General features: G+C 33.8%; 1 protein-coding gene across 2 annotated transcripts in view; it reads left to right on the top strand.

Annotated features, from left to right (window-relative positions):
* The window catches only part of SORT1_1 (Sortilin), a 97,568-nt gene that overhangs the window by 41,062 nt on the left and 33,160 nt on the right, over positions 1 to 23,346 (top strand). For both annotated transcript variants that reach the window (XM_051213959.1, XM_051213960.1), the window contains 2 exons: positions 3,237 to 3,963; positions 17,304 to 17,415. In XM_051213959.1, the coding sequence (XP_051069981.1) occupies positions 3,237 to 3,963; positions 17,304 to 17,415 (839 nt within the window). The remainder of the gene's footprint in view (positions 1 to 3,236; positions 3,964 to 17,303; positions 17,416 to 23,346) is intronic.

Here is a 23,346-nt window from a genome sequence, read left to right as displayed (position 1 = left end):
TTCAGTGGTTAAGTTCATTAGTCAGTTGAAGCTAGACCACCATGGAAAACCTGGACACACTGGACGTTTCATCCTAGTGTGGGTACTCCGTAGCAATGCTCTTTCACTAGCCACAACCAAAGATTGACTAGTGGAGTTCAACTAGGTCTGTTGTGAGGTAGCAACTCACTGAAGACAATAGTTGATGTGTCGCTCAATTTCTTGAATTAGTTGAAGTTAGACATTAACACCGTTGGATGCCGCTCGCAGGGGGCGATGTCGTGGATGCGCACTGCTGAGGAGTCCCACAATAGGACGAAACGGCCGTCCACTGAAATTACTATAATATCCACAAAACCCAACTGATACTAATAATTTCGTCAATAAGATTGAATAAACTATGTTTTCTCTTGAAATTCTCGATAATATCCTTAATATCATACATCAATTTTGTATTATCATTAGTTTTTTTGGGTTTAAGTCTAGTGATTTTCATTTTTATCTGATTATGTAATTTGTTTATAATGAGATTTGTATCCATTTAATAAACCTCAATTTACTTTATCAGTATGGGAACATAGTTTTTAGACTATTTCATTTCTCACATATATGTACGATAGAGATATCATAGAGAAAAAAATCCATCTTATATAATCATTCTGAAATGTTTAAAGACTGTCAGTTACATAATCGAAACAAAAATAGTGTATGATTAGTAATTAACAAACAAACATTGAATGTTTAGTATCAGAAGGGGTTTTGTGGATATTGTAGTAATTTTAATAGTTGAAATCATGAGTCAATTGAAGCTAGACTGATAGATCCCGAGTTCGAATTTCGAGAGGTGGGATTGTGGATGAGCACTGCTGAGTAGTTTCATACTAGGAAAAAACTGCCTTCCAGTGTCTCCAGGTTTTTCATGGTGGTCTAGCTTCAATTGACTCATGATCTCAACTATTCACATTAGATGTATGTTAATAGTTTAAAATACTTACTAACTTTAATTAGACAAACATTTCAAACTACAGCTTATTGGATAATAAATCCCTGTAGCAATCAAACCACAGTGCTTTCAGGGATTATGGTAAATGCATTGTGGTTAAATTACTGATTCAAACACTAATAGTTCACATTCCTGATTTAATTAGATTTATAATAATGTACTGTTATCATTCTTCTCACTTCCTGTTATCATAGATGATCCTTGTTTCATGTACGACATTATTTAACTGCATGGATCAAGATAACTTACTAGGACTGTATGAAATATTCTTTATGTATATGTGATTAGTTTGAGGATATGATATTCGTCATTTAATAATTTTCATTTAAATGAACGTTTAGGATAGATTTTATATGGTCTAATCATAGATGAATTATTTTGATGGAGTTTTGTTCTGTGAGCTGGATGGTTGGGTCGTGGAGTATGTGCTGATGATGTCGTTCAGAAAAACGTTGAAAGCTCCACGACCAAACCATCCAGCTTAGAGAACAAAACTCCATCAAAATCATCCACCTGAGCTACAAATCTCCACCATCTCATAGACGAATAAATTATATATTACGCAAGATTGAAGGTTTCTAATAATGGTTGTTTCTAAAGTTTTTAGTTTGTAATATGTGAATTACACATGTAAACTTATCATCTGATATTAAATGTTAAATTAGATATAGAATAATATATTTTCTAAAAAATACCTTTGATTTTGAACTGAAAGTGAGTTGATAATACTTCTCTATTGATGGAGTGACTAGTTTCAGAATGGATTTTTAATAACTAGTGAAATTTCAACATGTTGATAGTGAGACAGATTTAACCGATAGCTGGAATAATGACATAAACCTGTCACAAATTCGTTTAGTGTCCCAAGTAGCTTAGTGGTAAAGTCTTTGACTATAAAGCTAAGTGATGCAGTTTCGAATACTATAGGGACTATTCGTTTTCCTGCTAATGTGGCTACACCTTGTCGGCAAGTGCCAACTAACATGAAACCTAGGCTTGTTCAGGGCTTCCTCCTGGCAACATTCAATCACATAACAACTGAAATTCATTATTTTGAACGAAATTAAAATTATTGGATTTTTTCTTAGTTATCCGGGCTTAATGTACTCACCATGAAATTTAGTGGTCCTGTATTCGATTATAAATGAAACTGAAAGTGTGTGCACTGTTCAGGATTTTTAAGATATAATTAAATAACCGTTCAATAATCCTTCAGATTTCAGTGCTATTCCATGACTTATGTGAATTTTTGACATGAAGAGATATATTCAAACTACTAAACACTGACAACTTTTACAAAAGAGCTTACTCAGCCAACAATCATCTTCCGTGATTTTTCCTTCAAATCTATGTAAATTATTTGTAGGAGTAAATAAATAATGTCTATTGGTATATGTATATATATATATATATATATATACATCCAGACCGAGTTTTCTTCATATAACGTTTTAGTCTTGACCATTCTGTAAAATAGGAATGCGGCCAGTACTAGTATCTAGGATGAACGTTTCGTTCTATTTAGGACTTATCAGCCTAATGTCATTGGATCCCAGTACTTATTTGGAATCAGTAGCTTAGTGGATAGTGCATTAACTTTCAAAACAGGAACTTAATGGGTTAGAGTTCTATTGTAAAACCAATACTGTTATGAAGAGGTACATTCAAATAATTTTAATAGCCACCCATGATTATTTCATTCTCAACAACTAAATCAGCCATTCTATTCTGTTTTAATATTTGTTAACAACGCGAATCTCTTCAAAGAATTGATCATCCAGCTGTCCAATCGTTTTTATGTACGAACTTTTCAGTATTAATTCCGCGAGTACATATGAACACTGGATAAACATAATAATGCATTAGAAAGGTTATGATATTAGATTATGTAGTGAAATAATATCATTTGAAGATAATGTATGTGCCAATAAAATACTTCTTGCACTAAAACTAATGAAGTCATTCACCTCACTCTAAGCGTTCTCCTCGTATCCGAGTCATGTATGTGCACTGATATGGAATAGCGCAGTAGAGTAAAATAGCTATTTCGCACATTGTGGTTTTTGATGAAGCCTGTTTTTTGTTTGAACTATCTTTAGAAATCCTATCTTCAGCTTCCTAATATACATACCAGTTGGTTACTTGTTCTATCCACAAAATTCCATTCATTTGCTACTTAAAGATCAGTTTTACGAAGAACTTCTCAGTTCCATCGACTAAATTATTTCTTTCGTTTCATTTATTTATTCTGTAGGCACTTGATGGACCACATCATTATCAAATAGCTAATCGTGGAGGTTTAATTGTAGCTGTCCCAGCTGAAACTCTATGGCCAGATGTATTACGTTTTAGTACAGATGAAGGTAAGTGTTGGCATACTATTCCTTTACGTACTGGACAATGGAGTATTAATGAATCAAATCGATATCAAGTTAACAATAATGAAGATGATTCAATGAAAAGTCAAACTCATCATGATGATATGTTGGATGATAGTGAAGAATCTCTGGATAAGATTAAGTCAGCTTCAGTGAAAGTAACAGATATACCTTCTTCAACTGAAGGACAAAGGATTGTCTTTGATAAAAATACAATTCCTACCACCACTGGATCAAGTTCGGATGCTGTCCCTCATACAACGACCACCATTACTACTATTACTACTTCTACTACTGTTAATGCCAGTACAGTAAACAATATCAATAATGGTACTAATAATATTTCACCTATGAGCAGTACTATGTCGTCACCTATAAATCAAATGCATGCAGACAGTCATCATCAATTTCAAACCAATGATGACAAATGGTCATCATCATCATCATCCCAGAGAACTGATGAAATAGTTGTGTTTACTGGATTAGTTACAGAACCTGGTGGTCGAGCTATGGCTGCTGCTGTGTACGGTTATGGTACAGCTACACAAAGATGGAGAGTAGCAGTAGTTGATTTTCGAACAAATGGAATGATCAAACGAAAATGTAAGTTAGTGTCTATCTATTTGTGCTCGTTTTCTTTTAAAAAAGGTTGTTTCAAGTTTATGTGTAGTTCTGTCAATTTTATTCTCTACAACTATTCTTGTTTTAAAATAGACAATATACATATTATTTCATATTTTTCTATAAATTTGATTTTGAGATAGTGGAGAAAATTTGTAGCTCAAGTGTATGAGTTTGATGGAGTTTTGTTCTCTGAGTTGGATGATTTGGTCATGGAGCTTTCATCGTTCTTCTTAAGTTTGTGCTGATGATGTCGTTCAGAAAAACGATGAAAGCTAAACGACCAAACCATCTAGCTCAGAGAACAAAACTTCATCAAAATCTATAGATCTGATTGTTTAACAATCAAGTAACATCACTTAATGTAATACACTGATTCTCTTGTAATCTAGGATTCACATTAGTTGATATTCTTCAGAAAGATATTGAACAATTTCTACCTATTAGCATAGTATTTATAGATTAGGGACATAATATTGGTATATTTCAGTATTGTGAATGTTCTTTGAAGAATAACAATATATTACACAGAAGTTTAGCGTGTGTCAAAGAGAACATCGATCTGTGTTCTTGTATAAATGAAGTCAAAAAAATCATTGCAAAGAAGTTTTCTGATCATGAAACTCTGAAAAGAAGAAATGAAAGAAATTACCAGAAGCTGAAAGGCAACTGAAATTTTCTGTACATAAAGGAACCTTGAAGTTAAGTAATCTTTCTACACTTCATGTGCTTTTCTCTTGTATTCAAGTTACCTTGTAGATTTAGCTTCAAGCGTTTAAGGAACCGAATCTAGAGTACACTTAGAAAACCTATCAGGAATATTTTGCACCTTATGTTTAGGATTTAAAGGATAGTCTTTCTCCATATTTGAAGATGGTACAATACTATAATCTATCTAATTGATACATATGTAATTATTTGATATATCAGTTTTTAAATTGTGTATTTTGTTGCCATTCTGTTTTAATTTTTTCAATCGAGTTTTCAGCGGAAGGTTTAAATTTTTCGTTTTTGTTTAGAATAATTATTTTTACACCTCGGTTGTTCTTCATCTCTCCTGTCTCATTGATTTGTAATATGCTAACAAGGGGTCAATACTTATTGCTCCACTACGATACGTTCTATAGTATTGATCGGATCAAATTATTTATTTACAAACAGCCGTCCAATGTTTCCATGTTTTCCATGGTGGTCTAGCTTGATCTCAACCATTGAAATTACTATAATATTCACAAAAATCCTCTTAATATTAATATTGTAATTCCCTATTTTGATGTATCATTAGATACATTCATATTTCAACAGTAAATTCATCATATTTCGATGAAGAAGACGACTTGAGTTCAACAACAATTGTAAACCAGAAAACAATAAAAAGGATGAATAAACAACCAAGAAATTATCTATTTGTTGATAACATATAAAATTTCTTATTTAAGTTATTTAATTATTTATTACCGAATTAATCCATTTATGGTATTATTCTGAACTCAATAATCTCCACAACCCTATACTGATAATTATCATGTGCTCACTAGTGACTAGATTCAAGATGTATCTCCTGGAGTTCTAGTAAGAAGCCATGTCAAGTGGACTTCAATCATGTCTGTTGTGAGGTAGCTACTCAGTGACGACAATGATAGACGGTCACGAAGTATCGTGGATTATTTGAAGTTAGAAAATTAACACCGTTGGATGCCGGTTCACTGGTCTGGAGGTTAAACGTTTGCGCGCGAAACCGAAGGTCCTGGGTCCGAGTCCCACATATGGGATCGTGGAACGCACGGTTGAAGATTCACATACTAGGACGAAACGGCCATCCAGTGTTATCAGGTCTTCAATGGTGGTCTAACACTGATCCATTTATGATATCAGTCAAAACTCAACAATCACCAAGACGCTATATGGATCATTACCCAATTATTATTTTGAACTTTATTTTAGTCAAAATTTTATGACAAAACATTTGTCAACAGCTATCATTGATCTGTTTTTACCATAAATAATAAAGCATAAGATAACGACCTTTCGTCTGGTTCCTTTGTATTACATTAGGATATTTCGCAAATTCAAGTTAAAAAGGTCAGACAGGATAGATAGGTTGAGATTCTGAATCTGAGACTGATTCGTTAGAAGTTGATTTATTTAATCAATAAAGCAATACCGCACACTATTCCCTAAACATTAACATTATAATGAAAATCTTAATGCATCAGCCTTAATTTACACTAATTAAACAGTGACTTATGAAATTACTTGACTAATAAAGAATAATAACCTGAAACTAGATTTGAACTTCAGATCTGTTGTTTAAATTTGATCCATTAAAAGACTAAACACCGCATACTATTCCATAAACATTAACATTATAATGAAAATCTTAATACAAATAACTAACAACTAGATCATTAATCATACGCATCATAAATATTATGATCAAATTCATTTGTTTCCCTCTCTACAACTAGATATACAATGTCTAGTCAATTATTCAAATACACACACACACACACACGCATTCAATTTTACTTCAAATTCAATTAATTACATTCATTAAGGTCGATCAACAATGTTCTAACGGAATCAATCCATACCAGTGGTAAAGCTATACATACATCAATACAAATGATCTCAAACTAGAACATTCCATTTTCATCATTCATTATTCTAGGAATGTCTTTTACTCTCTCTCACTCACTCACTCACTGTCTGTTCCTGTCTCCTACTTACTTGCCTTATACAAATGGAATTATTTTACAATTCTGAATATTCAATCATATGACAGATGATATACAGTTCATTTATTCATCAATGCTATAATTAACTTAATCAGCAAATGAACAAATGTTGTACCATAGAATTCATAACAAATCACATTCTACTTTAATTCATTGTAATACTACTGATAATAAAATGAATGAATAAATAATTGAAATAGAAACCATAATATCAACAACCAAAGTCTCCCTTTTAACAATCTGTATTTTGTCTGACTTAACGTATCAAATTCATGGGAATTTTGGGTGATAATTCTATTAGTGATCACGTGACTAAAGAAACTATTTTTAGACTGAACATTTTTAAGCCCGTTCATATGATTATAGGTTATTCTAATCGTTGATGGAATTCTTTCCGGATGTATATTTTTTCTGCCTAGGATTTGATAAATAGTTATACATACAATTCTATGTTAGCTTTGTTACTTTTTCTCCATCTCTCTTATATGTCAGTCACTTCATTTGCTTTAATATTCATTTCCTAAAAATCCGAGTGATGATAATGTCAATCAACATGTTTAATTTTGACTATATTCAGTAATATCAGAAACATCATCAGAGAATTTGTATAAAAGTGACAATAATTTCACAGAGCCAGATTTTCTTCTTTCTTGAAATATCATTATGCCAGGATATTCGTAGGTTACTAGTATTTGATCATAGGTGTCTTCGAAACATTGCTCTTATATCCTGGGACCATCGAGTAAGTAACGCAGTTGTTAGGAAACGAGTACTAGGTAAGGATGGCAAATCAATTGATGAAGTATTGAAACTTCATCAGTTGAGATGGCTGTGACACGTGTTACGTATGCCCAACCACCGACTGCCTCGACGTGCGATGTTCATTGGTATAGGAGTAGGTTGGAAGAAAGCTAGGGTCGGCCAGACCAAAACATGGCATAAATCCATGAACTCACTGACAAGTAAACTGATCCATGTTGATAGGTGTAGACTACCTGTTTGGGGACCGCCAGATGATAGCAACCGATGGTTAGAGACTCTGGATGAAATAGCTCAAAATCATCTGCAATGGCGCAGGTGCATCCACTCCTTGTTTTCTTCCAAATTCTTCATGTCCCTTTCTTTTTTCTCTTTCCAAATTTATTTCACTGGATTATACTCTTTGAATAACATCTTCAAACCCTAATCTTTCCGATTACTGCTTATACTTTTACTACCTCTACCACTACGGTATTTGAATCGACAACTGCATCTCTGTGCTAATGTGGTGTGGCAACTCGAACTGATGTACGTACGTACGAAGTTCTACGTTTTTACTGACTGACTGACATCATGCCAGCTGAATAAGTTGATTATTGTAGTGAATCAGTTTATAAGTGTAAGAATGCTCACTTCCTTTGAAAGTGACGCATATACTAAGCCATAGTTTCCTTAGGAACATCTACATTAATCAGTATTTTCATATAGAATTGTTCAGTTTCTATGTAAATAAATGACAAAATGTTTTCATCACTGCTCAAATTATACTCAACTGGTAGTCGAATGACTGTTTTGTAGTTCAGGTTGATGACTATGTTAAATTTGTATTCTCAATACTGATTGATTGATTGATTCGTGTAGTATTCATTATCTTTCTTGACATATACTGAGTAAGAACGTCAAATATAAGGTATGTATTAGAATACAAACACAGGACATGAATGACGTATCGGATATTACAGTAAAATTAATAAAGTTATTTGTATTGGAGTTGCTTCACAACTCAGCGAAATCATTTAAGTCAGTCGTTTATACATACCAAAAGATGAAATAACAAAACTACCTAAACATCATCTACAGAATAAACTGCTCCAACTTCTAGAAGACGTTATACCACATAAAGATGCCACTCTCCTCATCTACTTACGCCTGTTGATCCTCGTGGAAAAGCATAGGCCACCCACCAGCACTCTCCATTCAATCCTGTTCTGGACAATCCTTTCCAGCTTTTTACATTTTTTATTCATCCTTTTCATATCTGATTGCCTTTCTTGACGTAATGTGTTCTTTGGCCTTCCACTTTTCCATTTCCCTTCACGATTGCAAGTTAGCGCTTGCCTCGTGATGCAGTTTGATGATTTGCATAACGTATGTCCTAGAGACTTACATCGTCTTTTCCTAATTTCCTCTTCAGTCGGAACCTGGTTTGTTCTCTCCCACAGAAGGCTGTTGCTGATGGTAACCGGTTAATGCATGTTGAGTATCTTGCATAGACAACTATTTATAAATACTTGTACGTTCTTGATGATGGTTGTAGTAGTTGTCCATGTTTCAGCTCCATACAGTAGAACTGTCTTGACGTTCGTATTGAAGATTGTAACTTTGATATTGGTTGACAGTTGTTTTGAGTTCCATATGTTCTTCAATTGTATGAATGTGGCCTTTGTTTTGCCAATCTTCGCTTTTACGTCTGCATCTGATCCTCCTTGTTCATCGATGATACACTTGACCAGGTACGTGAAGGATTCTACATCTTCCAGAGTTTCGCTATCAATCGTGATTGGATTGGTGTTCTCCGTGTTGTATTTGAAGACCTTAGTTTTGCCTTTCTGCATGTTGAGGCCTATTGATGCAGAGACCGCTTCTCTCCTCATCTACACTTCCATATTCATGATCTATCATCTCTTGTATTATTGTTGTTAAACAATTAAAGGCAGACTTTTGATTTGACAAAGTTATAATGTATATAGGCAATAAAAAAACAGGCTAGAAAGTGTTTTTCAGCTTGGTCATCATTTCAATCATCAATTAGTAAACCTATTGAAATCGACTAAGCATTCTAATTAATTAGAAAAACCAAACGGATCTATATGTCCTATCATCAAGTCAAGAAAGAAAATAATCCAAACAAATGTTTAATTAATAACAGGACAAGTGTTGATAAAAATTAATGAAACTTGGATAGCCCAGTGGTAACGTCTCTGACTGTAAAGCTGGATGATGTGGTATCAAATCCGTCAGGAAGTGTCAGTTTCCTCAAGACTGCAGTTACACCTTGACAACGAGTGCCAGATAACATGAAACCTAGGTCCTGGGTTTTCTATCGACTTTTTCCAACCATCACATCATTAATAAGGCTTGTCTGTAACGTAAGGTTTTGACTAGCGTCACCTTACATTCCAATCATAGGCTTTATTTTTCAGACAGTTTTATAAATGTTTACGGTTCGGAAATTTTAATGTCAATTAAATATAAAATTTGATCGACTAAAAACTAGCCAAACATGATTATTCAGTGTCGTTTTTCCGCTACAGCCAATTCATTATTTTAGTTAGACGACCACTGATAACCAATGAACACTAGGCAGTTTTTCTTGTACCTATCGATGACCCCACCACACATTGAACTCAAGACCTTCAAGTCTCTTACCGATTGCTTAATTTTTAGACCGCTGAGTTGGAATCCAACAGTTTACACTTCTCAATTTTGGGTTAATGAACAACTATATTCTAATATCAGAATTTTTTTAAAAATCTCTACTGTACTAAACCTGGACTTTTGATTCACAGTGTTACTTTTTTCAAGTAATAACACCGTTGGATACCAACTCAATGGTCTAGAGGATAAGCGTTAACGCGCGTGACTGAAGACCCTGAGTTCGGATCCCACGAAAGGGATCGTGAAGGCGCACTACTGAGCAGTCCAACAATAGGACGAAGCGGTCGTCCAGTGTTTCCATGTTTTCAATGATGGTCTTACATCAATCAGTTCATGACCTCAATCAAAAATAATATCTAAAAGATATCTATTAAAGTTTTCATGCCATTAAATCATTTATCACATGATACTTTTATACTAAAACTACTAGAAACCAATGAAAGCTCTTTAAATCGTATTTTTTTCAGCTCATTAAGTTGTGTGTTGTTGTTTTTGTTCACTGTTAAGTTATTTTGATTTCATTCTTTTCAGTTTTAGTCAATAGTTAAACTCATTTATTTATTCATTCATTCATTTGTTTACTTTCAAGGATGATTTTCTGCTTCTTTGAATAAAAATATCCTTATGATAAGAGTGATTATCCTCAATAATAAATAACTGACTTATATAATCTGGTTAGTTAGTTAATGTGGATGGTATGAGTTGTTGTGGGTAAATTGATTTTCTTCCCTTTTAACATTCTGGGTCTTTGTGTTTGTTTGTTCTTTAAAAAAAAATTTTTTTTAATTAAATCAATTATTTTTCTTAGTTCACCTCGGGTATATGACCTTTATGTATGACATTATCTATCATCTTAAGTTGAAGATAATATATGTATATCTTATGTTGAATGGATAAATTAGCTTGAATATCATTTTCCCAATGATTTTTAAAAGAGTGATATTGTTTGTCTGTCAGTTAGTTAGTCAATCAGCTATAACATGGGACCAGGCACATAATATGCATTAGTTCAAGCTGCCACACTTCATTAACACAAGAAAATGAACATCAAATTTATAGAAGATTTCATATAAGGACATGATACACAGAGAAAGAATTGGTTCGTAGAAAGAAAGGTATAGAGTAAATTTAATCTCACGGTTTAACGGAAGACAAAGAGTGTATACACTTAAGCCATTGTGATCAATTCTAAGCCATGTCACCTAGAGTCTACAATCACTGGGTACGATGGTCACACAGACCCTAACCAACATGGCTCAGACCAGAAGTTGGTGACTTTATGCATTGATGTCACGTTTTGGTTTGGCCGCTTCTAACTTTTTCCCATTTGTCTCCAATACTAGTAAGCATTTCACGCCGTGCTACCCGGTGGTTGGGCATCTCGGCCGATGTAGGTTCACAACCTTATCAACTGGTTTACCATTATTCCCCAATAACTTGTGTTTAGTCAGTCATCTACAACGTAGAACCAGTCACATATATTTGTATGAAAGATGCTTAGATAAATAAATTATATTGTGTGTGCTATTTTTTCACTCATATCTCTCAATCTATTTACTTCACAACATCCCTTCTCAATATATTCATAAATCAATGCATAAACACACTGAAAGATCTTTTTGTTCATATATATACAAATATATAGGTTTAACGTAGTTCAGTCTATAATGGTTTCTATCTTCATGTTAGACAATTACAAAAAAGAGATTCTTCATAGAAGTCTTTCTTGTAAGGCATAAGCTTTTTGTATAATTCTTTTGTTTCATTTGTTCGTTCATTCATTCACTCATTATTATTATCAGTAGTATTACAATGAATTAAAGTAGAATGTGATTTGTTATGAATTCTATGGTACAACATTTGTTCATTTGCTGATTAAGTTAATTATAGCATTGATGAATAAATGAACTGTATATCATCTGTCATATGATTGAATATTCAGAATTGTAAAATAATTCCATTTGTATAAGGCAAGTAAGTAGGAGACAGGAACAGACAGTGAGTGAGTGAGTGAGAGAGAGTAAAAGACATTCCTAGAATAATGAATGATGAAAATGGAATGTTCTAGTTTGAGATCATTTGTATTGATGTATGTATAGCTTTACCACTGGTATGGATTGATTCCGTTAGAACATTGTTGATCGACCTTAATGAATGTAATTAATTGAATTTGAAGTAAAATTGAATGCGTGTGTGTGTGTGTGTGTATTTGAATAATTGACTAGACATTGTATATCTAGTTGTAGAGAGGGAAACAAATGAATTTGATTATAATATTTATGATGCGTATGATTAATGATCTAGTTGTTAGTTATTTGTATTAAGATTTTCATTATAATGTTAATGTTTATGGAATAGTATGCGGTGTTTAGTCTTTTAATGGATCAAATTTAAACAACAGATCTGAAGTTCAAATCTAGTTTCAGGTTATTATTGTTTATTAGTCAAGTAGTTTCATAAGTCACTGTTTAATTAATGTCAATTAAGGCTGACGCATTAATCCGTAATTTGAACATAAATTATGGAAAAAAAGCAAATGTTTTATCGTAGTCAGTGGTCTTGAGTGCTGTTAGAGTTTTGAGGGCGGTTATCACTTTCCGGGTGCCCACACCGTGGAAGGGTCTTTCTGGAGGTACCTTAAAAGGAAGTTTGGATTAAGGGTGGTCTTAGTGACCTGAGAGCGTGACCACAGTGCCCAAGGGATAGCTGCTTGAGGTCGGTCACATACGACCTTTTCATGGGTAACTTTTGTGTTAGCCCCGTACTTGTTGAGACGTTAACGCCGGAGACGGAAGTCGATGGGATAAGGCGAGTTGTTCATCTTTAGGGTCGACCTTTTCTAACCCCACCCCTCTTTGTGGGAGGTAGCATCGCTGTTATGTTGGTTGACTGAAGGAAACACTTTACTGCCGTCACACTTCTGTACAGTCAGCAGTACGATTTCGCCTTCAGACTTTTGGTTTGTTGCTTTTAGTTTTACCGCTCTTCAACCGACCTGTCTGACATGATAGGACACCCATTAACTATAGTGTACACTCATGACTTCATAACCAGTTTAACCTGTACTCAAAAGGTTTAGCGGTTAATTTTAGTTAATTTTATATACGTATTTTTCAATTATATATTTAGACTTGTTGAATTCTTTCAGCTACATAATTTTATTACATTATCCATTATTGTTGGTATAATCGTAATGTTCTCACTGTTAGACCTGAAATTTCTTGGCTTAATCTTTGGTTGGGTACTTAATGTTAAGGAATCCCATAGTAGACCTGAACAGCTACTTTGTAGTTTTTGTCGAATTATTTTAATTGGTAATAGGTATATTTCATGTTATATCCTAATGAATAGAAAATTTGTATTTCTGGCGTTTAATGACCTAATGTAATTCACTATTTCAGAGTTTATTTGCCCTAAAGAAGTGACTTACATGAAGTCACGAAACGTCAGAAATACAATTTTAAAACTATCAAATGCAACCTTGACATTGATACCTATAAACTTGCATCTAGCCAATTTTAATATAAATTTCCTCTGTTTAAATTATGCTCCTCAAATGCTCCGGTACAGCCGAGGGTGGAGAGAGTCAGCTCTCCCTCTCGAAATGATATCGCATGGTCACGAATATACAGTCATTGACAGGTAAGTCCTATTCACTGCCTTCTGGCGGCGGACGTGTCCTTTACAAAATTGAAAGGACGAAAAGCGAATGAACTAATTGTTGGTCACCGGTTACCATGGGACTGGACATCCTCACGATGCTCTACTGCCTTGTGGATCAAACCTTCAGGTCAAAGGCTCCCGGATGTGACTCCGTAAGAAAACCACCTGCTTCGGTCTGGGCACTCGGGCAGTATCACAGCCCACACACAAACAAAATGAAATGACATTATTTACTAGAAATACTGGAAAATTCACACTGAGAAAAAAACTATATAACTGTGGTTAAGGTTCATTTGAAAATAAAAGTGTAGCACTTTTCAGTAGTACGCATCAGTGACTCTTACAAAGTACTAACAGTAAACTATTTAGACCATTTGTTTTCCTTCAATGATAAACATTTTTGACGTCAATCAGTTTGCAATCTAACCATGATAGGGAGATAAACATTTTCAGGTTAGATCACAAATTGTTAGAGGTGGTAACAGTAATAATGATTATGGAAAAGAACTCTAATATGGATAGTAAACACTATTACCTTCATCTAATGCTTATTGCCAATCGAATCATATTATTTGAGTTCGTAAGTGAATTCTAGTATGAATAAGTCAACGTTGATAATAGTTATTAGTCACTTATAAAAATTTAATTATTGTAGGATAGTAGTTCTAGGCCGGATAGCCCACTGATTTTATCTCAGAATGTATGGCCGCATGACGTGTGATTAAATCTCACTAGAACTGCCAGTTCTCTCAAGACTGTAGGTACCCCCTCCTGGCCAACTAACACGAAAGCTGGTTGGAGTACGATTTCTTGCAGACTACCTGAAATCACATAAAATCATCAACATTCTAATAATTCACTTTATTCAAATAAGTTTCACATAGTATAACGAGCAGTAGTTTGACCGTCTCAACACGCTTCCTATGTACATCAGTTAGAGTGATCTAGCATTTAAATTAATGGACTTATCATTTGAGCACTACTATTTCTAAATTTATCTATCAATAACACAGTGAATTCAGTTGACTTGGGTGTCATTAAATCTATTTATGTTTCCTTCAGTTCCAAAGATTTATGAAATAAGTTGTCTTCAAAGAATTTTTAATGGGACTGTAACTCATGGACAAACTAATGAAGTTCAAGATAGCAAGTCTTGCATTTTGGTGCGAAATTCTTTCATTCATACGTGTAAATATCATTTTGGCATTTTAAGTGATGTCAATTCGTGATGAAAACCCTAAACCCAGCTCCTAACTCTGAATCCTTATCTTAATTCCTCACAGTAATTTATAACTTTCCTTTGACCCAAGTAAGTGGTTGAAATTTCTTAGGGTCACTTTATCACTCAATGGTCATCCATAAATTATAGTCTCAGCGAGGTTTCTATATCAAATGGTGGGATCACTGATTATTCATTATGAAACCAAAATCGAACTACTTCACCTTATAGCTAATATGTTCATATTCTACCTCTACTTAAAAAAAATTCACATATACGCCTTCGTGAGAAAAGGAGACAACTGTCCAACAACCCTCTCTGGAGCACTTCACACCCTTGGAACATGACATTTTATTCAAAAAAATATAAGTAGTTAATTTGGATTGGAAAATATCCTTAAAGAATTTCTTATATGCAGTCAATTGTGCTATATACTGAGGTTAGGCGTAGAGTAATTGGTAAAAATAGTAAATTATTTGATGCATCTATGATCCTTTGTCGTTTTAGATGATGATATATGTATTATAGGCACTTGAATATAGTCTTATTCAACAATGTCTACTAAGTTTAAAAACGTCGAGATCCAGTGGTACCAACATTTAATGCCAATGTTAATCATCTTGACATTGTAATATTCTGTGTTTATGGTTGCCTCACTTTAGACTATCAATAATACACAATTAAAGTATGCCTAGTTTAAATGGTTTATGCACAAACTTGTATTTGAGATGAATTTAGTTATTATAATAATCTTACCAACACACATACTTGATTTGTGAGTGGGCTGTGATATTGTCCAGGTATCTTGGTCGAAGTAGTTGGTTTCCTTAGGGGTCACACCCGAAGCCTTCGACTTAGAGGTCTGATCCACAAGGCAGTGGAGCAACGTCAGGAGATGCAGTCCAATGGTAGCCGGTGACCAGCAATAGGTTCATACCCCAATTGTTCCTTCAGGATCCTGAAGCCCATGTGAACCATTGGTTTGGAATCACGATTGTCCAGCCTACCTAGGTGAATCCTCCATATCCACCGAGCCAGTTAAAGCGCCGGACATTCACTTCTCATCCTCTCAATTTCGTAAAGAACGCGTCCACCGCGAGAAGGCAGTGAATAGGACTTCTGTGTCAGTGGCTGTACACCCGTGACCATATGAGATCATTTTGAGAGGGAGCGCTAACTCTCCCCACCCTCAAGCATACCAGGGAATCGTATACACAATATTCAATTTGCGTTCAAATCCAAAGAATGTAAATTGATAGCATAACTACAATCAATGTTGAATTTTAATTTTTTTCAGAAAGTATAAATGTATTTGGTAAACAAAAAAAGAAAAGATTAAAATATTAAACAAAATATACAGTATATGTGTATATATATTCCAATTACTATTTCCATTATCAATTATTTACTGAATAACTATTTACAAATTTAATGATTGACATGTAAAGTAGTGCCAAATATGAAACATACTATTATTATTAATGATAGACAAAATTATTTATTATCAGTATATGAGTTGTGGAGATTGTTACGTTTTTGATTGAGATCATGAACCAATTGATGTCAGACCGAAGGCCCTGGGTTCGAATCCCGCGAGCGGGATCGTGAATGCGCACTGCTGAGGAGTCCCACAATAGGACGAAACGGTCGTCCAGTACTTCCAGGTCTTCAATGGTGGTCTAACATCAATCGTTTCATGATCTCAATAAAAAAATGGTTTATGTCTGACTTTTATTAAGACAGATGAAAAAACAATAGACAGTAATTGTGACATCAATTCCCGAAGATTTTATTAATGTTAGACAATGGTATATATTGGATCCACTTTTAACTTTCTCCTGAAGATCCAATTTAATGATCGTTATGTGATATTTCAAACTTTTTATTCGTTTTGTTTTTCTTAACTAACTGTTTGTTTTTATCAATGTATTACTATTCTGAATCTTATGGTTTTCATAGCATTCGCCAACACTATATTTTACAAATGATCAAGTTAGCTTATTTCATCGATCATAATCGATACATCTAATTGTATCCTGTTAGAATTTTTGTGTCTTTTAATTGTCTCAGCGGTTTGTGTACAGGAAGTCAGCAAGACTTATAGATATTTGACAACATATCAGTGAATTTCAACATAACCAAATTTGAAAAGGCAACTACTATTTTGAATCAATATTAAATCATCAAAAAAAAAGAAATGATTTTAATGCATTTTGAGTACAGAAATAAACTGTACTAGTTTCAATTTTTATACATTTATTTAATAAAATTCCTGTGTTTTGTAGGCACATCGGATGACTATGAAACTTGGATACCGCACTCATCTAATGAAGGTGGTAAAGACGGTTGTTTACTTGGTGTTCGTGAACAATTTAAACGATTGAAAAAAGATTCTCTGTAAGTAATTATGTATACATATATTATTTAAAAGTTTTTCAACTTAACCAATAACAATAGATACTGAACAACCTTTCATCATTTAAAGTGTAACGTCAGTTCTTACTTGAATAATTTTTCTTCTGGTTAGCGTTTTTTTTATCGAGTTAGTTTTCTACGGGATGGGGTCGCTAACCCCAGGTGGAGTTGTAACGTCAGTTCAATGGTATTAAAACCCTATAATAAATTTATTCTTTTTCTTGTATGGTTACCAAGTTTTACTTAGCAACGCTATATTTTTTAAAAATTCTAAGTCAAACTTGGTCACTTTATCTTCTTTTTATGAGTGATAGCTGGTTGAACTCAATAGGTATGAAGCTTTCAATTTTTGTAATAATAATATGGACATTTCTTACTAAACGTCTACAATAACTAATTACAATTGTTGTGTGAAACTAGTAGTGTGAATCTTCCAATACGGCTCAGTTCAACAATTGATAACTTCATAGATTGATGTTACCTTTTTTTAATTAGATTATTTTTGAGTTTGATACGATCTACCCAGATTCCGTAAAGAGATAGCTCGTCAATATATTTATTGTTTAGTGTAAAAATTACTTTCGCTTCTTACAGTTTACTCAAAATAAGCCAAAAATAATCGAATTCAGCACAAGTGATCATAAGATTTTTAAAAACTTTGCCTCCGAATCACTCAATAATCAGTAAATGCCCCAAAATGAACTTTATATTTAAATTAATTAGAAAAAGAGCAATTAATTATGCAGTCATGAATTAGTTTACGGCTGATAAAAAAAACGCAGACAAGGATGATAACACCATTTTGTGATTACAGTTAACCAGATGTAAATTACGTATAGAGACATTGTAACAACTCTCTCCTCTAGATTCTGTTAAAAATGTTTCAGCTAAATGATTGAGCTGTTGGACCTTCACTGTTATCCTGGACAATATTATCAATGTTTTCTTCAATTAAAATTTATCTCAGTTGAGATCATGAGTCAATTGAAGCTAGACCACCATGGAAAACCTTGAAGCACTGAACGGCCGTTTCGTCCTATTGTGGGACTCCTCAGAAGAGCGCATACAAGATCCCGCCTCGTGGTACTCGAACGCACGACATATCAGACTCATACGCGAGCGCTTAACCTCTAGACCACTGAGCCGGCTGGCATCCAACGATGTTAATGTATAACTTCAAATAATCCACAAAATTGAGTGACACATCCACCATTGTCATCAGTGAGTTACTATCTCATATTAGACCCGGTTGAACTCCACTGGTCACTACTTCTCATTAGAACTCCAGGATATACATCTTGAAGCCAGTCTCTAGTGAGCATATGTTGATTAGCATCAGATGGGATTATCTGGAGATTTTAGTAATTCCAACAGTTAAAATCATGATTTAATTGAAGCTAGACCATCATGGAAAACCTTGAAGCACTGGACGGCCGTTTCGTCGTATTGTGGGACTCCTCAGCAGTGCGCATCCACGATCTCACCAAACGGGGTTCGAACCCAGTTATATTTCATGATCAATACAAATTTCACATATGCATAAATTAAACAATGTCAGTGTTATTCAGAACAACAACGAAATCTTCATAATTAAACCATCGAACTTAGCTGACACAATAACATCGAGATGATTCACTTGAACTATAAATTATCTTCATTAGTTTGCTTCTATTTTCATCGTTTTTGCCTGATAACGTTGTTTACAATATTTATTCTAAAGTATCCAACTCAATGAATGCAAAAATGAATGGTACATATGCGTTTGTACTGTTTGTTAAATTTTCAATAAAAGAATCGACAGTGTTTTTGTTATCCATTGTAATAAATATAATCAATGAGTACATTATGATCATCCCATAAGAGTAGCGGCATATATGGTAATAACGGTAATCTAAAGTGAAATAGTTAGATATTTGTTTTGTTTTCTCAAAAATACACGAAACTATTTTTAGTTATCTTGTGTTTCTATATTAAAAATTAAGGATCATTTAAGCTGAATGGTAATAAAGGTGATCTAAATGCAAAACAAAAATATTTTCATTTTACCATGATATACTACTAAAATACGGTAATACGACCGATGACCAAGATTATACTACTACTAGACTGGATACTCAATCGATACGCTCTATACAGACTGAATCCTATTGTACCAGGTAAAATATTCACTGCCAAATATAGAAAACTAGGGTATAGGCTAAACATTACTTTATTCAATACAGTTACAAGCAGATTACACTTAGTGAGTTCGGAATAGAAACCAATGATAGGAAGGAATTCATAAGTTCAGTAGTCAGTAAGCTAACTATGGCAGTTTACGATCAGTGGCTAATCATATTTACTTTTACCAGCACACATCGGATCATGATGACAATGTCTATGATAGCTATAACTTTGACAGTAGAAGATTGTACAATATTATGATTTCTGTACAGTTTATAGTGAATGGCAATCTGTTGAACAAAAATTTTCCTTTTCCTAATATTTGATCATTTATTTTGCATAATCTAACTGTCGATTTTAATGTGATTGAAGGAAGACTTATAACTCCAGTTGATGACTAATAGTTTCACTCTTTAAGATGTATTACTTAACTATGAGGCTTTCATTATTCTTGTGGACAACCTATTCGTTAGCATAAACTTTAAATAGAAAGGCACTATTCGAATTTCTCTCTATATGACTGCCAGCTTGTTATGTAGACATTAACATTGTCAGTGATAAGACATGGAACAATAACAACCAATCAAGACCAAGGTCAATAGAACAAGCTGTCATCCATATAGGGAGAAATTTGACTAGCCTACTTCTGCTTGAAGTTTATACTGATGATAAAGTTGTCCGGAAGAATCATGAAATCTCCACGAATAAGCAATTCAGTACAGAAAATGAAACTCCTCCACAATATCTTAATTTGTTCTGTATGTATGTTCAGTTAAGTTCTAATCGTTATATATCTTGTGTTATATTTGTGCGTTTGTGTCCGTGTATAGGTGTGTTTGAGTAGAGTCTACATATCGCTATCAACAATTTGATGCAAATTCATTTCTCTCTGTACAATATCAATACTTCTAAGGAAAGAAAAATGACTGAAAGATTAAATAAGTTTGGAATAATTAGAAATAGTGAGATAGTTTTAAATAATCTAATATATTTTACAATTATTCTTTCGTTTCCTCATTAAACAGTGAATAAACAATACCTATTCTAATTGTTTTTCAATACAATTTACTTCTATCTGAAGTTTGTGCTGATGATGTCGCTCAGAAGAACGATGAAAGCTCCAAGACCAAACCATCCAGCTCATAGAACAAAAACTAACTGATATAGTTGAAGTTATTTTATACAATGATCATCAGTAGTATTTCCACTGTTAATACCATAAAACAACAATAAATATTGAATGTTACCCTTAGAAACTTATATCTAACTAAATGATAAACTATGAGAAGATGAATTCACTTGGTATTGTTTGGTTTGTATCTTCTCATTGAGGTTTAAGACTGGAATTGATCAGTCTGTTATTGGCATATGTGCATACTGTGCGTATGCCTCGATATTACCTTAATTCACAAGTTATTTGTAAGCAAGCCAAACAATACCAAGTGAATTCAAATTCACCCCATTGCACAAGCAAGTGGCTATCAGGACTCAGTAGCTGAGTGGATAACGCGATGGCGTTTGAAGCTAATGGTACTGGGTTCGAGTCCCAGAGTGGACATCAACTCTGAGATACAGGTACATCCAGCCGACGAGCCCCAGACAGGACGAAACGCGCGTCCTTGATTCTACTGCTAGCCTCTATGAGAAGTTGAGCCTTGACTTGTGATTGGGTAGAATAACCAAATTTTCCTTGCAATAATTAATAGTTAGATTTAAATAATTATAAATTAAGATAAAATTACACAATGAACAAATATCATAACTGAGTAAAAACATAAGAGAAATTCACCATATACAATAAAATAAAACATTGAAATAATTAGTAACTGGAATTGTAACAATCTTTGCCAAATAAATATGTCGGTGGACACCCGATTTTGAAATCGAACGTGCACAAACCAAATGATGACACGACGGACCATCGTTGAACATTCAATTCAATGGAACTTGTCACTATATATCAACTTCCTTGATTATGAGAAAACATTTGACAGCATGGATAGTATGACCGTATAAAACCGACATTGTGGTGTTTCTGAAAAGATCATCAACATGATAAGAAGTTCATATGATGATCTACACTGAAAAGTTATTGATGGAGGGCATTTGACAAATGTATCCCTAGTGAAGATATATGGATGTCAAATGAAACTGGTTACTCTCTCCCTTTTCCTTTCTTCTGATGGTTGACTAATTTATGAAAGCCTCTACATCAGATGGGTATCACGGAATACAATAGATAACAGATTCGTTGGCCAGACAACACCTGCAAAGACTTACTGTGACATAGAACAAACGAGCTTCCATCTATGAAGGAAATTGAGGAAGGACGTTGGGAGTGGATAGTACACACATTATGGAAATCATTGAAGTTCATCAAAAGACAAGCCGTAACTTGAAATTCTGACGACAAACGTAGAAGAATAAAAAAGATTTCCAATGCTTTCTAATTCTCAATGATGTTCCAACAGAAATACAATCTCTAATAAATGTGACTTACAAATTTAACCAGTCTGTACAAAACCCCTTTCACCTAAACAATTTTAATAGTTCTAATCATAAGTCCATTGAAGCTACATTGATAGATCTTGGGTTCGAATCTCACGAGGCGGGATCATGGATTTGCATTGTTGAAGAGTCCTATAACAGAGACAAAACGGCCTTCCAGTACTTCCATATTTTCCATCGTGGTTTAACTTCAATTAACTATAATGTCCACACAAAACCCCTTCTGATACTAAACACTAATTATTAGAATTAATATTATCTGTCTATTAAAGTACTTTTATTTATTATGTAAATTATATTACATATATTATGTATAATAATTAAACAATTTTAACTACATTAAGTTCTTTTTTTTTAGAATTTTAATTGGCCATAATTCTTAAAATTGACATACATATCCATATTTGTACATATATATAGATAGATATATATATATATCACTTACATATTCACTAATAATTCAATGAAACCATTTATAAATTATGGCATAAATGAACGATTGGTAACATTTCATGAGAACCTATATACATATATATAGATGGTTAAAAGTTATAAGTTATTGGCATTCACTTTATAACATAATGTAGAACTTTTGTTTTTATTATGTTAGAATTATTAGGTAATTAATTCATTGTTACATATATCGTATAAAATCATCTTTACAAGTTTGTCAAATGAGCAATAGTGATGAGTCTTATGCTAGAATGAAATAACCATCTATTGTTGATAGGCTTTTGATATGTCTTTATGGTTTGAATACTACTTGTTATATCTGATCATCGCTGATTGTTATGTAAGAATCGTTAATTATCACTTATACTTGTAAAGTGAGGTTGATTATGAATACAACGATCTTGAGTGCTGTTAGAGGTAGGAGGGCGGTTGTCTCTCTCCGGGTTGCCCACACCATGGAAAGGTTCTTCTGGAGGTACCTGAAAAGGAAATTGGATTAGAGGTGGTCTTAGTGACCTGAGAGCGTGACCACAGTGCCCAAGGGACAACTGCTTGAGGTCGGTCACACACGGCCTATTTGTGAGTAATTTTCGTGTTAGCTCCGTACTTGTTGAGACGTTAACGCCGGAGACGGAAGTCGGTGGGATAAGGCGAGTTGTTCATTTTTAGGGTCGACCTTTTCTAACCTCATCCCTCCTTGTGGGAAGGTAGCATCGCTGTTATGCTGGTTGTCTGAAAGAAATATCTTACTGCCGTCACACCTGCACAGTCAGCATTACGACTTCGCCC

The sequence above is a fragment of the Schistosoma haematobium genome, chromosome 3, assembly GCF_000699445.3.
Source record: "Schistosoma haematobium chromosome 3, whole genome shotgun sequence".
NCBI classification, from domain to species: domain Eukaryota; kingdom Metazoa; phylum Platyhelminthes; class Trematoda; order Strigeidida; family Schistosomatidae; genus Schistosoma; species Schistosoma haematobium.
The sequence above is the reverse complement of the archived record's forward strand: the minus strand, read 5'-3'. Positions and strand labels throughout refer to the sequence as shown.